At 38.7% G+C, this 17112-nt stretch overlaps 1 protein-coding gene across 3 annotated transcripts in view; it reads left to right on the top strand.

Annotated features, from left to right (window-relative positions):
• mical2a (microtubule associated monooxygenase, calponin and LIM domain containing 2a) overlaps positions 1-17112 on the top strand; it is a 44792-nt gene that overhangs the window by 16212 nt on the left and 11468 nt on the right. For all 3 annotated transcript variants that reach the window (XM_035682294.1, XM_035682292.1, XM_035682295.1), the window contains exons 6-23: positions 530-685; positions 866-966; positions 1457-1714; positions 2363-2478; positions 2602-2728; positions 2858-2948; positions 3507-3654; positions 5894-6093; positions 7004-7107; positions 7310-7381; positions 7479-7613; positions 7988-8092; positions 9508-9774; positions 11622-11729; positions 14013-14193; positions 14289-14365; positions 14457-14553; positions 16417-16477. In XM_035682294.1, coding sequence (XP_035538187.1) covers positions 530-685; positions 866-966; positions 1457-1714; positions 2363-2478; positions 2602-2728; positions 2858-2948; positions 3507-3654; positions 5894-6093; positions 7004-7107; positions 7310-7381; positions 7479-7613; positions 7988-8092; positions 9508-9774; positions 11622-11729; positions 14013-14193; positions 14289-14365; positions 14457-14553; positions 16417-16475 — 2402 coding nt within the window. In that variant the 3' untranslated portion in view covers positions 16476-16477. The remainder of the gene's footprint in view (positions 1-529; positions 686-865; positions 967-1456; positions 1715-2362; positions 2479-2601; positions 2729-2857; positions 2949-3506; positions 3655-5893; positions 6094-7003; positions 7108-7309; positions 7382-7478; positions 7614-7987; positions 8093-9507; positions 9775-11621; positions 11730-14012; positions 14194-14288; positions 14366-14456; positions 14554-16416; positions 16478-17112) is intronic.

Raw genomic sequence — 17112 nt, 5'->3', positions numbered from 1 at the left:
CTGCCCCCATAAAGTACTGTCACTGTCTCATACAGCACTTTGTAGTAAGCAACCAATCCATTTTCTTTTCCTTCCTGCACTTACAGCTTTAGAATTAGTGGCATTGTTAGTGAGTTATTGCTGGGTTGAAAAGTTAATTTGAATCTACCAGTAAAATGTTAAATCTAAATTTTAGTCTGTTTTAATGTCTGCTTGGGGTTTTTAGTTTTCTTCGGGACATAGGAAGTTAACATTGACAGAACCCTTGAATTTTGTTTCCTGTTAATTAAGCAAAAGATTGAACTTTGGTGATAGCAGTTCATTCCTGGTGGTTTCTTACAATCCATGGCTTTTGTTCCCTCCGCTATAAAAAGGCTCACCTTGGTAAGCTGTCTCTTATCCGAAAATAACTGCCTTGTAATTATGGTTCAATGCTAGATTTCCTCTGGTTTTAACTGACAAGCCGATAGGACTGTTTTTTCTCGGAAAGATCAACCTCCTATCTGTTTCTCTGTTTCATTCTTTATCTCAATGTCTTATTTTCTCTCAGGTTTCAAAAGAAAGGAGTTCAGGGGTAAGCTGGCAATCGCCATCACAGCCAACTTCATCAACAGGAACACCACCGCAGAGGCCAAAGTAGAAGAGATCAGCGGCGTAGCCTTCATCTTCAACCAGAAGTTCTTTCTCGATCTCAAAGAGGAGACAGGTGGGATTGAAGCATCGTGGTGTTAACTGCCATGACCTGACGGAGAGATTGTGTTTTTGATTTGTTTGCTGTAATATAATCAGTAACCAAATTGTATCATTTTAAGGTGCTCTTCTCCATTTGATTGCCCAGTGGTGCTTTTCTTAAATTTTGTTTCTCAAACCATATCATTTGTTTCAGGTATCGATCTGGAGAACATTGTGTACTACAAGGACAACACGCATTACTTTGTCATGACTGCCAAGAAACAGAGCCTGCTGGACAAAGGAGTCGTCATTAATGTAAGTAAAACATGTAGGTCAACTGTCATGGGATCCGCTGTGAACCACAGTGTCGTATCTTTTCATTTTTACTTCTTTTTTTTAACAGCTAATTTTTGGGGTCATTGTAACAAAGAATTAATATCATAAACCTCTGTATAATGCAATCAAATGCAATAGCTCTTCAGCATATACTAACTAGCAGTTTTCTTTGTTTTTGTTAGGACTGTATCAGAGAGGTGTTGACTGTAGTAAAATCGAACTGAATTGCCATTTTGTTTATTTAATTATTCTGTTTGCATCTCTAAAATTGCTGGAGATGTTGGCAGCACTTTAGAGGTCTAGATCCAGGCTGTTCATTATATCATGTCCACAATCTGTACACATTTCACTTCCTTCTGTAGATTTACTAAAATATACTCTTTAAGGGGACAAATCATAAAGAAATTAATCTTTTACACTCAGACTTAATGTGTGAACTTCTCCTGACTGTCGTGCTTCTGTTCAACAGGACTACATAGAAACCCAGAAGCTGCTGAGCAGTGAAAATGTCAACCAGGAAGCTCTTCTGTGCTACGCCCGAGAGGCTGCTGACTTTGGCACCAACTACCAACTTCCCACGCTGGATTTTGCCATGAACCACTGTGGGCAGCCAGATGTAGCAATGTTTGACTTCACAAGCATGCACGCCTCAGAGAACGCTGCGCTGGTCAGGGAGAGATTCGGACACCAGTTACTCGTAGCACTGGTTGGCGACAGTCTGTTAGAGGTAAGGAAGGGTTAGGGTTATCAGGTAAAGTCAAGTGAGTTCAGTTGCGTAAAGAAGAAAAAAGCTGTTACACAATCTGGTCGTCATGGTTTGGAGCCTGAGTTTGGTTCTGGCCAGATGCTGTAGGGTGATACAGCTGATCTGCACAGTCACACAGACGGTCATTATTATAACTGTTTGTAAAATGTTCAAAGTCAACTCTTTGATACAAAGCAACTAACAGATCACCAAAGTCTGCTCAAACAGTCTTTCTTATAAACACTGACAACTCTTATTCATCCATATTTTTTCTTTTCCTCTTTTATTCATCTATTTATGTTTTCTTTTTATTTTAAGCACATGCATTTCTTTTGTAAAAAAAAACTCTAATCACAGACAAACCACACCCACACATGAGTTTTCCCACTATATCAAGCCCTATGTCGCAATTACGCCCTATCTTCTGAGTCTAAGGCTCGTCTCACTGTATGTACGTTATACAATGTCTGTCTATGTTAGATCACATGTGATGTTTTGCTTTACAGTTTAAAAATCATGCCAATATTTAGTGTACAATATTTGTACAGCGATTTCGTTAATGAGGTGTCCTCATGAATGCTGACACATTATATTCACACATTCATATATTTATTATGTGTTCCTGTGCAGCCCTTCTGGCCTATGGGGACGGGTTGCGCCAGAGGCTTCCTGGCTGCCTTTGATACAGCCTGGATGGTAAAGAGTTGGGCTCAGGGTCGGACAGTTCTGGAAGTACTGGCAGAGAGGTACACACAACCATAGATTCATTGTGTTTGAGAAATATAAGTCTGTATTTATGTGAGACTCTAACAGTCTGAATAAGCACCACCACATTAAAGTGACATATCTTGCACTATGTGTTTCTATAGGGAGAGTATCTACAGGCTACTTCCTCAGACTACACCTGAAAACATTGCCAAAAACTTTGAACAGTACACCATAGACCCTGGGACTCGATATCCCAACCTCAACTCTTCTTGTGTCAGGCCACACCAGGTGAGAGGAAGCACTCACTAAGGCAATATCAGATTCTTACCATCTGTCTCTAGGTATTGACTCAATGTTTAACACACAACTTCTTGAGCATCTTGACTGTAATCATTTTCCCTTTCCTTTCTGTTTTAGGTGCGTCACTTGTACATAAGTGGAGAGCTGAATTCCTGCTCTCTGGAGCGCGCTGCCACCATACGTCGGCCTGTCAATCTCAGCAGACGAGGCAAGTTTAACAGAAGATGGAAGATTCCTGTGTCTTGTTTTTAAGAGTCAATCTGTAGTTCAAAGCATGCCTGCTGCTATTATGCAATTATATGTAGTATTCTGACTCATAGGATTGTCGTATGAACAACACTTTGGTCTGTAATTTTCCTGTTCTAAGTATGAGTTAGTAACTGGCAAAAAGTAAACATTCGTCCTCCTTTGTCACAATTAAACATAGCAATGCAGAGTTCAGATTATATATATATGTATAACTGATAGTAAAGACAGAAGCTCTACATGCTGAACTGAGCTGTATGTTTAACTGAAGTAACCTGAGTCATTCGCCAAAGGCATCAAGAAAATACATGTTCAGACAAAGATGGCAAAGATATGTACATACCTTAGCACCCACTCACAGCACTTCTGTCACAATCTTATTTACTGGCACACCATGTCTTGATGGATGCATATAACATCCTATCCTCTACAGCCTAAACCTTCTGGTGGTGAAAAGTGATCAATTATTTGAGGAATTGCATCATTTTATCTAAAAATGTGATTTCCATTTCTTTTGTAGAGTCAGAGATCAGACCAACGAGGCTTCTTACCTGGTGCCAGAAACAGATGGAGGGCTACAGGAATGTGATTATCACAGACTTGACGTCTTCTTGGAAAAGTGGCATCGCCCTCTGTGCCCTTATCCACAGGTTCAAACCCCAGCTGATGTACGTAACACACATCAAACAATATCAGTACCAGCCTGCAGCATTGTATCTTTCCATCTAAATCCATGCACACGTACATTCACATGAAGAAACCTGTTTATTTTATTTTTCTTAAATGAATTCTGCAGCTGCTTTGTAACAACTAGTTGTGAGAAAATCAGTTTCTTGTGTGTGTGTTAAATATGCTTGGCATGAGAGCGACTCCTTGATCTATGTGTGTTTTCTGCTGCGCTCTGTCTACCTCCTCCTTACAACCTGTGAAACACTTGACCCTTTGTGTGCTGAAAGATATGAAAAAGACTTCATACGTAGCTGCCCTATACATAAAGGTACCTGGTAGTACAGGGTGCAAACAGAGGAGTGCAGCTGTGTACATTTCACACATTTTTATGCCTCAGTGCCAGCAAATAACTGTGGCCATTGTCCATCCGTACGTCTGTCCGTCCCATTCTCGTGAATGCTATCCCTCACAAATGATAATTGATTGACAAAATGTTCCACATGTTTAATGGGATAAAGGTCAAAGATTAACTTCACTGTGACATCATTATATCCTAGAGAACACTTTTTTGGCCATTATTCAACACCATAACTTAGGAAGAGAAGGGGAGATTAAGCAACCGATTGACTATATTTCACAGTTGGTTGGACACTGAATTGGTGACACTTTTGATCCAGAGGTCAAAGGTCACTGTGACCTCAAAATAGATTTTTTTGAGTGAATTGGCTGATTCTAGATTTCACACATGTTGAGATGACACAATGAGTAAACAGTACCTAGCACAGTACAAGCTTTCATCATTCTGAATTTCAAGCGTCATCGGAAACACATCGCTAATTGTGATCCTGTGAGTGAGTCTGTTTCACCTACAGCTCATAGAGGCTTTGCATCTAAAATGCCAGAGAAAACAAAATCACCAGATTTTGTGTTAACTACGTGTGTGCCTGTACCAATACATCTATGATAATCTTTCATTAATCAGTCATTCATTAGTCAATCATTAAATGTATATTCACTAGAAGTTTACATACCAGTAGCCTAAATACTTTTTGTACCTTTTTATATAATTCGTTCAAAGGCTTTACTGCATATATTATGTGACTCTGGACATTCATGGGTGTAAACGTGATCAACTCAGCTGAAATAAATACTGGTTGTTCCAGTGCCTAAATTACTGTGGATTGAGTAGTATTTAATTGTAAATAATGGCCCTATCTATCTGTTGATCCAGAGTTATGGAGAAAAACAGCTCATGTAGGACTTTATGTGCTTTGGTACTCACTTATAGGAAAAAGTCCTACTTAAAAAAACAGCAATCTAACGTAGTTTCCACTTTTTAGGGTTAGACTACCGTACACAGAATGGGATTAGTGCAACTGTAGATTAGTACATTTACAAATCTAATTATATCCTCTCACTCTTTAATTATTGCCTTCATACCTCGCCACATGCCACTATGATTTTATGTGGTCCTGTAAGTTTCCAGGAACCACTGGCATTTTTCCTCTTCCCTCCTCCATATGCATGCCTGTCAGCAGACTGCAGAGAGGGGAGCAGGTTCATAGAAAAGAAAGAAAGGAAGAAAGAGTGGGCCTCTGTACTTACAGAATAACACCAAAGTTTGTGTGTGCTGCTGCTAGGTTACTGCTCTCTTCTTTACATTATTTCTGATGCTGTCTGCACACCGTCAGTGTAGGTAAAGACGTCAGCTGAGTTTTTTACTCCCATTAGAAGTAATTTGCTCCCATTTTCTTCTGTATTTTCTGACACTTCCTCTACAGGGTTAAAAATTGATGAAGATAAGTTGCTGTGTAAAGTCATTCCATTGTGCTTACGTTAACTGTTTTCATATCAGTGTGCGTATTATCTTACACTCTTGAGCTGACTTGAAAGTCTGGAAATAATCCTTTTAAGAATCTCAGTTACAGACGTGACTGTTACATTCCTGTCTCATTATTCAGGGCTCCTTGAACACTTATGATACTGGGAATAATGTGAAATGTTAGATGAAATCTAAAGTATGCATTTTAAAGTGATAAGTGGTAAATGTAAACCAGAATCAGATCTAAATGGTACATCATCTCAAACTGTGACTTACGATAAACTGAAGGCCTACTATAGCCTGACACAGTAACTATATATTTTCCCCAGCTGCTTTTCCATGACATTTGTAGCCTAAATCTTTTTTTAAGACTTTCTTTTTTACTCAAACCATCATTATTTTTTTGCCCCCATCAGAGATTTTGACTCATTAAATGAAGAAGACCATGCTGCAAACCTCCAGCTGGCTCTTGACGTTAGTGAGCGTGAATTTGGGATCCGACCATTTACGTCTGTGAAGGAGCTGAGTGAGGATCAGGAGCTGGATAAGACCACGATGGTCACCTATTTGTCCAAGTACTATGAGCTCTTCCGTGGGACACCTCTACCTGCCTCAGGTACTCTACTGTCCTCTACTGTGCTCAGCACCTTTCCACTGTATTCTGCTTTGCTCTACTGGGCTTGACTCTACCTGACCTCACTCTACTCGACTTCCCTCTGCTGTCCTCTACTTCACTCTGTTCTTCTCCACTTTACTGTATAAGACACAACTCTACTGTATTGTACTGGACTCGACAGTACTCGGCTTAATCCTACTCAACTAAACTCTACTATCATCCACAGTACTCCACCTTGCTCATCTCTCTCCTCTCTACTAGACACAACTCAACTCTACTTTACTTTATTCGACTCTACTTGACTTGATTATACTCTGCTCGAATCAATTTGACTGGGTTTCATTAGTTATAGGCACTGATGCCTGTTGTTAATGTACTGTTTTTGTCCTCTACTTTGTAGACTACTACTATTTTTTTATTTTTTTTTTGACTAGAATATGTATGATCTACAAACAAAAACAACAAAAAATCCCAGAAATTCCAGTGAGAGAGAATGTATTGAATGCCATTTGGTTTCCTGTTGAAAACTGTGTGTGTTGTGCAGTCCTATCAGTCACGTATAGTGGCACGAGAGGAATGCATGCGAGAGCCGTGGACTGCAATAGTCTGAGATTTTTGACAACATGAAGACAGCTGCCTGTGTCTACTGAAGGGCATTTAATGCTTACCTGTACTGTGTTGTTTTATGTAAAGCCATCCTTCCTCTGACATGCAGTTGAGTGATTCAGAAATGCTTTATTTTTTAGTGGAACATTTCTCTACACAGATACAGTAACTCTCTTTTTTCCAGACTAGTCTTATAATTTATGTAATTTATATGGTCATTATTCATTGATATCACATGGCATTTATGGCTGTGCACTATGGAAACAATGAAAAAACTCTAATGCAGTCATGTGCTATACTGCAGGTTCCAGAGGACTGGATGAAAACAATGAAGATTATCCATCTAAAGAAGTCAGAAGTAATAATAATGTGCTCAATCTTGCACTGCCCAGGAAACGGGTACCAAAGGTAATTCACACTAAAATGTTTAAATCTGATGTACTTACATTATCTGTATTTCCAGTTCATGTGGGATTTAATTTATATACATGCAGTATGGGATTGTTAAATGAGATTTCAATAATCATATGAGATTCTTTTCAGCAGTTTTTGGCTTGAAACTCCTCCTCTTTTGTTGGTTATTCAGTCTTTATTACCTTGTGCTCTTCAGGATGAAAAGAAGTCAGACGGTACAGATCCAATTTACAAAAGGAGGCGGAAATTCTGCAGTTATTTGGAAGAGGTTTGTTGTTAAACTGCGTACTTGTGTCAAACATAATCACTATTTCAAAAACACTGTTGTTATAGTAGGATCTTGTCTGTTGTCCGTCTATCATTAGGCCACCAATCTGTCGAGTAATGGCTCCACAGTACGAGAGAGCCGGGAACCCAAAGAAAACAAAGTGCGCTCAATGGCTACTCAGTTGCTGGCCAAGTTTGAAAACACACCCAGCTACACTGTCCGGAAAACACAGGTAAAAAACACAACAATACAAGACCAGAGATTTGATTTTATTGTAGTAGGACTTTGGTTTCCACTCGTTTATGCCTGTAAGTATACATGTATGAATACAATCTGTTTACTTAATACTGTTTACATCTTTCCAAGCCTGCATATAGTTAGGAATGACTATTTGCCTTCCTTTTCATGGATCATAAATATGTTTTAAATTTTCCTTGTTGTGAGCTGGAGCTCTGACAGTGGTCTGCGGTTTTATTCTAAGAAAATTTTCCTTTTTCTAATACTAGCCTTCTCTTGTCTTTTATTTCCAACATTTAATCTTTTCAGTCGTTTCTATTTCTGTGCCTTTTTATTAACCGTCTTTCTAACCTTTCTTCAAAATCTCAGTCTGACTGTGAGAGATCCTCCCCGCTGCAAACTCTTGACCTGACTGGGAGTCTGCGCGTTAAACTCAGGCCTCCAGTCCCACCTAAACCTCCTCCTGAAATACAGGTAGTCTGGAGCCGCCAGACGCCAGTTAAGACACAGAAACAGTAGCCAAATGCATTTAAAACTAGTGACAGTCTATAAAGCTTCACATAAAATAGAGGGGTGTTTGTATGCTGCCCCAAGACACATGTATAGTTATATATGTACATGGAAACACTCAAACACACAGACATTTACAAGCACATGCTATATATATACATATACCTCAAACACATACACCACTCATGTGCAAAGCTTAAATTATGCAATTTACCTAAAACAAAGTTTTCTGTCTTTTTGTTCTATACTTAAATGACCATACTGCTGGTTTTACATTCTTTAGTCCAGACTGATTTAGACCCTAATTTCACACCACAACTGGCTGAATGTGATTCCTTCATGTGTTATTTCAATTACATGTAACTAGAAACCAGATCAAACTAGCATAAAACTAGATTTAAAGCTCAAAAGATAAAACATAAATAAAAATACACAGTTACACATGTACTTAATCTTGTAAACCATAGAAACTATGCAGACTTTTGCATATAACTTTTCTTCTAGTTTAGAGTTTTTGTTATAACTACCCCTTTGGAGTCAATGCTGTTTTGATGTTTGGTCAACAGTATCCATGTTTGTGTTAAAGGTGGAACTGAAAAGCATTCACATTAAATTTAGATAAAACTGACATTAAATTAAATAGGCCGAATTGATGCTGGCACATTCAAACAATCGTGATGATTCCTTTATTAATCTTAAATGCAAGTGTGAATGAACCCTTACTCCAATTTTCCAGTTTTCAGAGACAGATTTAGATTTTTCTTTATTACCAGGCTTATAAAGATAGATTCCACAGAGTACATTTTTCCAATGTATTTCTTATAGAGGTGAAACCTACAGTATTGTCTTGGTTAATCAATAAAACCATATAGTATTAACTTGTGTAAAGGTTTTGGAGAGGCATTAATCTTACAAACCAGGACAAAAACGAATGAAAAAGAACGCTTTGCAATCGCTGTAGTCCAAATCAATTGTATTAGTGAAGCAAGCTTCAGGAAAATCATACCCACGAAGCAAACAAAAAGCAAATGTATGTGTCAAGAATATAATATTGTAAATTTAACAGTCTCTTTCATTTAAATGTAGCTGTTGGCTGCTCGCACAGCTGCATTACCATGTGATGATAACATAACTTTGGCAAAACATAAAGCAGACAGAATGGTAATGAATTACCTATGCAAGTTGTGTTTCATGCTGCGCTGGCATGACTATCACCTCAAAAAGTTGCGCTTTTCTTTGAAAACAGTTGGCAGCCTTCTAAGGTATTTGTGTGGGCTGAAACATATAAAACCACCTGTATGGTTCTTCAAACAGACTCTAAGTGAAAAATATGTTACATCACAACTCACATGTGCACTACTGTATATTATCCCTTTCAGTTTGAAATCAGTATCAGAAAAGCAGCAGAACACTTAGTCCGCCCGCCTCCAAAGACACTGCCCAAACCCCAGCTGGAGCCTCAGTCCCAGCATCCATTTTCTGTAGTGAAGCTCAGACACGTTGATCAAACGCACGCTGAGACGAAGCCCCAGCCTCAGCCCGAGAGTCCAGACACCCCTGCTTCACCTTCATCCTGCCACTCAGCAATCCAGTTCATGTCAAGAGTCCTCCAGCGCCTCAGGGAGGTGGATGAACACGTCTCTGAGGTGATCACTATCTCCTCCTTCATATCTTTAACTTCTTTCTTCTGTTTACTTCTCTGTCCTTTTTTTATACCCCTGTGACTGTTACATGTTCCGATCCCCAAAAAGGCCCCAGAGTTAATGTTAATTATATATTATGCACTGATTATACATTTAGGCTTGTGTAATGTGTAGTCAGATGGTGAAGTCAGCCCCTAATTTATCCAGCCTGACGAAAATGGCAAGAGCAGGCCTACAGACCTGGCACATGCTGAGACAGACACACAGGATGATTATTGGCCAGTCTGATTCCATGTGGAACAGGTCGGCCAGGGCCAGGCTGCAGGCACTGGCTTACATCTGCAAATAATATATTTAGATTATTCAGAATATGCCAAAAGTCTGCCTGTGTTGGCTCAGATCAGCACTGAGAAATTGTTCGCCTTATCAAGTCATTTAGTGTTGAAAGATTAAGATTTGTGAGGTATTTTAGTTTGAAATGCAGTTTCACCTGGTTTAAGTTTTCTTAAAATACAGGCAAAATAATTGAAACAATCAATCAAAATAACTTTAAACTAGATCAGTATTGCAAACATTGCCAGATGGGTTAATTTACTGTTACTGGTCAACCTCAGCAGTGTGTCTTTTATGTCCATGTTGGTTAGTTTTAAATTTGGACCAATGTTCCTCCTTGTCAGTGCAGTTTGTTTGGCATTGTGGTGACTTATGAGACTTCTTTTCTGAGATTTTACAGATGCACCTGCAATTTGAACAGAAATGAATGAGCTTTTATTGGAGCTGAGTTAAATGTTACATGTTGCTTTCAAGTGTTGAAAACCAGACCTTTTTTATAGTTGACAAAATGCAGTTAACTGGCATAATACTGTATGATGTGGGTTAAAAGTATTTTCAGTATCATTAAAATAATATTTGGACAATTTGGTAATTACGCTTATTCGCTTTCTTGCTGAGAGTTAGATGAGAAGATTGATACCTGTGTGTTAAGTACAGAGCTGGAGCCAGGAGTTGATTAGCTTAGCTTAGCATAAAGACTGGAAGCAGGGGGAAACAGATAGCCTGGCTTTCTATAAAGGTCAAATATATGCCTACCAAAAACCTACTCATTAACACAATCTGTGTAATTTGTTGAATCGATTATGACAACTGATAATTTGTGGCTTTAGGTAATGTTGCGTACTATAACCGTATTTTGGCTAACAACAGCTGGATGCAGCGACTTCCCAGAGTACGCAGGGAGGTTCTATAAACGGTTGACTTAAGAGGTGCTAATCAGCAGATTTTTGAACTTTTGACAGGGTGAACCTTTAATCCAATTTTGCACATAGCATTATTTTAAACTATCTTAAATTTAAATCTTAAATTTTATATTTATCCTTTTAATTAATGTGCTTTAAGATTAGACTTTGACTCATTTAAGCCTTAAAGACTCAATACTTCACTGTAGGATTTATTAACATACAATATTTCTTGGCTGAACAAATGTACTTGTCTCTGATTTCTCTGCCAGGTGTGTGTGGCTGTCTGAGTCTTCTGTTTCAGTACAGTATGAGTAACCACATCAAGTGGGGTGTGAAATTAATGTAGTAAGAAAGCCTTCGTTCCACACAGCAACATTATTGTTCTCCTCCCGACAATACACACTTAGCTGTCAAAGCCTGCTTCTTATTGGGAAAGTGGAACAGAAAGGTCTTTCATCATTTAGCTGTATAGTGCGTATTAAATGGTTATTAGTCTACCTAATTATGTCTACACACAGAAAGCTCCACATCTGTTGGTGGAAGAATGTGTCTCATTGTACTGAGGAGACTGATGGCTTTTTTTTTATTCCTGTGCCCCCTGTCATCTTGCAGAAAAAAGCTCAGACACAACAGGCTAGAGAGTTTCAAACAAAGAGTATAAAGGAAAAAGCCGTTCACCTTTGTGGGTTGTTCTCAGCAGACAGCTCAGCTGTCCTCAAGGTGACTATCTCAAGCTTGTGAACCCACCTTGGCCTTGTGTTTTGCACTAGCTGCCCCTTATAGTGCCTTTATTTGCATGTGGAAACACACCATGTTCGATCACGAGTGTTGCATGTAGCCAATTTCTCCCTCACAACATAGATTTTTTTTTGCACTTGATTGTTTTTTATGAAGGTAAGAAGCAGATATAAAGTATTTTTAGAATTAGAAAATGATTTAACAAATGTCAATGTAAAAACAACAAAAAGGGATCCCTTGTAGTGATTAAACCTGCAGATAATTATCACCTGAGTCTGCTCTGGAGGCCAGCTCATTGTTTAGCTGTCCGGCAGCAACTTTAATGTTTTGGTTCACTCTCGGTGCTCTCATAGTGTCGTTTTGAGCCTCAGCAGGCCACTGTTTTCAGTGAAAAATCTGTAAAATCCAACCGTACACTACCTGCTCAGCACCAAACAGCAGACAGCCACAGTGAGAGGCTAGCTGGTGAACAAAGAGCATTTTGCAGCTGGCCTGCTTATCTTTCATTTATAAATTGGCAATATTTGGCACTGCATTAAATATTTTCTATTTTCTAGAGAAGAGATTATTTAAAATACACTCCGTTTATTAGGTATACTATCTAACATTTTGTCTAACCCATTTACATCAGACTAAATATTACACCTGTCAGGGTAACAAAATGAGAGTTAAACCACAATGACATACAGTTTCAAACCATGTCTCTCTAAAAGATTAAACAAAAACAAAACCACTATAAACTTAATGAGGTTAGAAGTTATTGCAGGACCTTATTGTTCTCTTGGTGTATTTAATAAACTGAAAAGAAGAGTTCATGTTTATGATGTTATGTTTGTTTCAGTAGTAAAGGTTAAACATATCGTATGCATCCCAAAAGCAGCACACTTTCCTCCAGATAGAAAGAGGGACTGCCTTAAAAAACAAGCAGCTTAACCCAAGATTCACATTGGGTTCATGTGTCTTCTTAATTATAATAGACAGATTTATGCAGAATGACTGCTGCTTTGCATGAGAGCTTTGCTTTTAACTGCTGTTTCTGCCCCTTGTGCTTTTAATTACCAGCAGTCCTCACAGAAGAGATGTGTGTGTTCTTGTGGTGGCACTTTGTGGGTTTCTCTGCTCCACCCAAACAGCCTATTCCAACTCCACAGCCAGATGTTATAGCAGGACTTACACTAGTTTAATGTAAAAGAGCAACTCCTGCTACACAAAATGATCCATCTTTTTTTTTTTTTTTTTAATCTCAGATCTTATTTGATTCCTGAAGAGCAATTGGGTAACTATTTAGATCACAATAAACGTCCTCACTGAACAATGTGTGTATATTCATATAACCTTGTGATGATCTATAATTATCTTACTTGCTTTCCTTTCGGTTTGCCTCTTGGCTGAATGTTAGTGAGCAATTGCAAAGGAGTCTAAGGCTTAAAGTAAAAAACCCTCTCTCCCCAGACACATAGGCCTCATACAAACCTGTCTCTCAAGAAGATATCTCTGAACAATAAGACATTCAGGAGGTGACTTTGACCAGAAAAGCCTTGATCTGGGTGGAAAACATTCATTAATACAGCTGTGTGTTCCTTATCTTGCACTCAATTTTGTCACTATCACTATTCCTGCATGTATTACTCACTTCTGTTGTGATTGAGTATACCGACACCTCCACTGAACACTGAGTTTAAACGTCTTGCAGAAAGTAATGTGACTTAATTTCATTCTCAGTTTCATGTTGCAAAGTTGTAACCATAATAGCCTTGTTCTTTCTGATAATGTTGTTTTTTGTTAAGCAAATAGTTTGCATATTGGTTTATTTTACAAAAGATGTTAAATGTATGTGTCTGTTGTTTCAATGATCTTATGCTTATGCTTATGCAACCCCCTCGGCTCACCCTCCAAGTCTAAGTGTGTTTGAGAAACTACGAATGCCGCAAAACACAAGAGGCCCTATCTACAGCCAGTGTTTGGTTTGTCTGTTCAGGGCTACTGTAGAAAAATGGCGGTTAAACATAATAGACTCCATAGAAGTGGACCCGCTGCCTCTGTAGATAAAAATGGCTCATTCTAAGGTGATTATACACACCCCATTTCTGCCAATAGATCCTCCTAAATGTTACACACTGGACCTTTAAGCAGTGGGAAAGAGTAATTGAACAGAAAGTTATTAACAAATAACAAGTCTAACATTAGGGCTCATCTTAATCTGCTGTCATGGTTTCCCAGTTTATTTTCATCATCACTCAACAACTCAATCACTGTGTTTCCCAGGGCGGCTCATTTCGGAGGGCGTTCCCCCCATCAGGTGACAAGTGTCACTCATGTGAGAGGCGTGTTTATATGGTGGAGAGGGTCTGTACCGAGGGGCTCTACTTCCACAGGGAGTGTTTTCGCTGTTCTACCTGCAGCTCTGCCCTGCGACAGGGAGCACACGCCTTTGACTCTGAACAGGGTAAATATCAGCTATTGTCCACATATCACTAAAAAAAGAACTAAGTTTAGTATTTAGGTGGCTACTTTGTCCTGACCTTTGCTGTAATCTTACAGGAAAATTGTACTGCAAACTTCATTTTGATCAACGCAACAATGGGACAAATCTAAGGAGGAATTTGTCCCTACGCTCAGTGAGTGCTTTGCATTTCTAACAATATCTTATTCTAGCAATATTAACAGTACAATATCTAACTTCTCTATCCATGACATTCTCTGTCTTAGAATCGTTTTGGAGCTAGAGTTCAGGAGCGATGTGCCGATGATGAACAGAGCTCTGAGTCCAGCAGCACAACAGACCTACAGAGTCAACCCTCAGCAGGTACCTTCAGCTCGTTCATAAGGAAACGTCTGAGTTGGCCCCTGAGTGTGACTCGCGCTGTGTGTAACGCCCCATGGTACCTGTCCCACCGTGTGCGTAGTACAGCACAGGCCCTCGCCGGCCACCTGAGGGACAATGCCCAGGACTATGCATCCTTGTATGAGCTACTGAGCATGAGCTTGCCCCTGCTGCTCGTTTTACAAGAGGTACTGCTGCAGATGTACACAGAGGCTGTGCCTGATGGGCCCAGCTCTATACAGCCTGTACTGCTGTGGCTGCAGGAGCATATAGGGCACAGGCTCAGGTAGACGCTCAGCAGACCCCAGCTGTTAATATTTGACTCCAAATGCCATTAAATCTGTGGCTGAGTGGCGCATTAGCTGGATTGTTCTTGTTTTATTATCATTTGTAGAACAGGCACCTTTTTAATGTTTACTTGCCTTTTATAATGATAGAGATTTGCTCCTGGTGTGTTGCATGTTCTTGTGCACCAGCCAAAGAAGAGACACTGTAGGTTGCTCATGCAACTTTTTAGTAATTTACTACAGGAGTTGTCAGATAATAAAAGTTGCACCAAATAATTTTGCAGTGGGTTTGATGTGGAAACTTTCCAGAACTTGTGGGGTTAAAATAAGATTTAAGGTTATTAAAATGCGAATAAAATGAGAGAGGCTACAATCATTAAAGACTTGAGACTGCTGACATGTCCAATCATCATTGCTGTAGAATGCAACCTTTTACAAACTGTCTTGGAAAATGGATCCTGCAGTTAAAATAGCTTAACTCAGGTCATGACTGACTAACTTGATGCACTTTATCTTTGAGAACTGCCTTGTGGACGTCGCAGTAAACTGTCACCTTAGATCTCATGTTAACGCTGAAACAACAGGCAGGTTTTCTTTTGACTATACATATGTGCTCCTGCTATGTTTTTCTATTATATATATGCAGGTATGTGTGTTTTGCACACATGTCAACAATTTGATCAGTATCTTTATATACTCAGACCATTCAGTTTACTTTCATAAATTGTTTTTTTTTTTTTTATGGATAACACTAAATAATCTATTTTGATGCTGTGGTCTGGTGGGTTTCCTTCTCAGTATTTAGTTCTACTTTGCTGCCATCTACTGTTGACTCTCAGAAAAACCATAAAGGCAAAATAAGATACCCCACCCCTTCATTTTTTAAATATCTGTGTATAATATTTTCACAGACTTACTGTAGACAATAAAAGCTGGTGAGCATGCTGTGATGTGTTTGAATGTGCTTGCCATTCTTGCCATAAAGCATGTTGTTGGAAGATCAACTGCAAACCTCTTTGACTGGAAGACACACAGTTGCTTCCTATTCAGATACACTATCTAATGATGCTTATGAAGCACTTTAGAGGTTCAGAGTATTTTGTTTTTTCTTTATAAAATATTTGAAAGTGATATTTGCAAAAGCACCGGCTGTTATTTTAAGTGTTTACGGCATGATATGCTGGATATGCAATATGATGTTTGTGTTTTGTTATCGGCTACCTAATATTTCATGCTGAATTACTGAGTTTTAAAACTGAGTTTAATGTCTGGTTTACAGTACAGTAAAAAAGGGTGGAAATCTTGTGTGTTATAATACCAAAGAAAAGTTTTGATACACTGACTTGTGTAACATTTATTTTATACATCTGTATAACAAGATGAAACTCATTCTGTAACATGTACAATGGTGCCAAAATACAAATACCATCTTCATTATGAATGTGAATGTCAGTATTTAGTTCATAAACATTTTCTACGTTTGTGCTTTCCTTTGTTGTTATTTATGTCAGAATGTTCTCCGTGTTTCAGATCATTTTTCTCTTTTCTTCTCATTCAGCTGAAGCCTTTTATGAAGCATGTGAGCCAGCTGGATGGTTAGACGAAATGACATTTTGAAGGTGATCACCTGCATGGCCACATGGTCGTGTGTGATGTGGTACTGACGATAAATAACTGACATAAAGTGTCTGATAAGACTTAACAACATTTACAGTGCTGAAGTCATTTAAAGATGTTTCTTTTTAAGTGACACTGAGTTTTTACTAAACTCGTGACTAATGAACCGCTTCAGTGTTTGTCACTGATCCTCAAGCTGATTTGGGAATGAACTAGTAACTAACTAAGCCTGGTTCAGGACCTCTGAATTTCTGCCTGCTTCTCATATGTTTTTAGTGATTCAAGTAGTATTAATAATGAAGTGGAATGACATTGCACTTCACTCTGATGATGGTTGAGTTGCCTTGTGGTTACCGGAGAGGACATGTTTTGACAAGGAAGAAAAATGTGTAGAATAAAAACTGAGATTTCTCTGGTCAAATTTTCAACCTTTTTTTCCTTTTTGACTGTCCATCCAATGTTACAGCAGTGCAATGCCAAGTCGGTGGAAACCCTGAACATTAATCAGAATCAGAATCAGAAATACTTTAATAATCCCAGGGAGAAATTACTTTCATTACAACTCCAGATCTACATACAACATACATACAACATATAATATATTAACAAGGTAAAAATGTACAGTTTTGAAATGTGC

Source organism: Morone saxatilis, unplaced genomic scaffold (assembly GCF_004916995.1).
Source record: "Morone saxatilis isolate NCDOM2014 unplaced genomic scaffold, NCSU_SB_2.0 Contig11, whole genome shotgun sequence".
NCBI classification, from domain to species: domain Eukaryota; kingdom Metazoa; phylum Chordata; class Actinopteri; family Moronidae; genus Morone; species Morone saxatilis.
The sequence above is the reverse complement of the archived record's forward strand: the minus strand, read 5'-3'. Positions and strand labels throughout refer to the sequence as shown.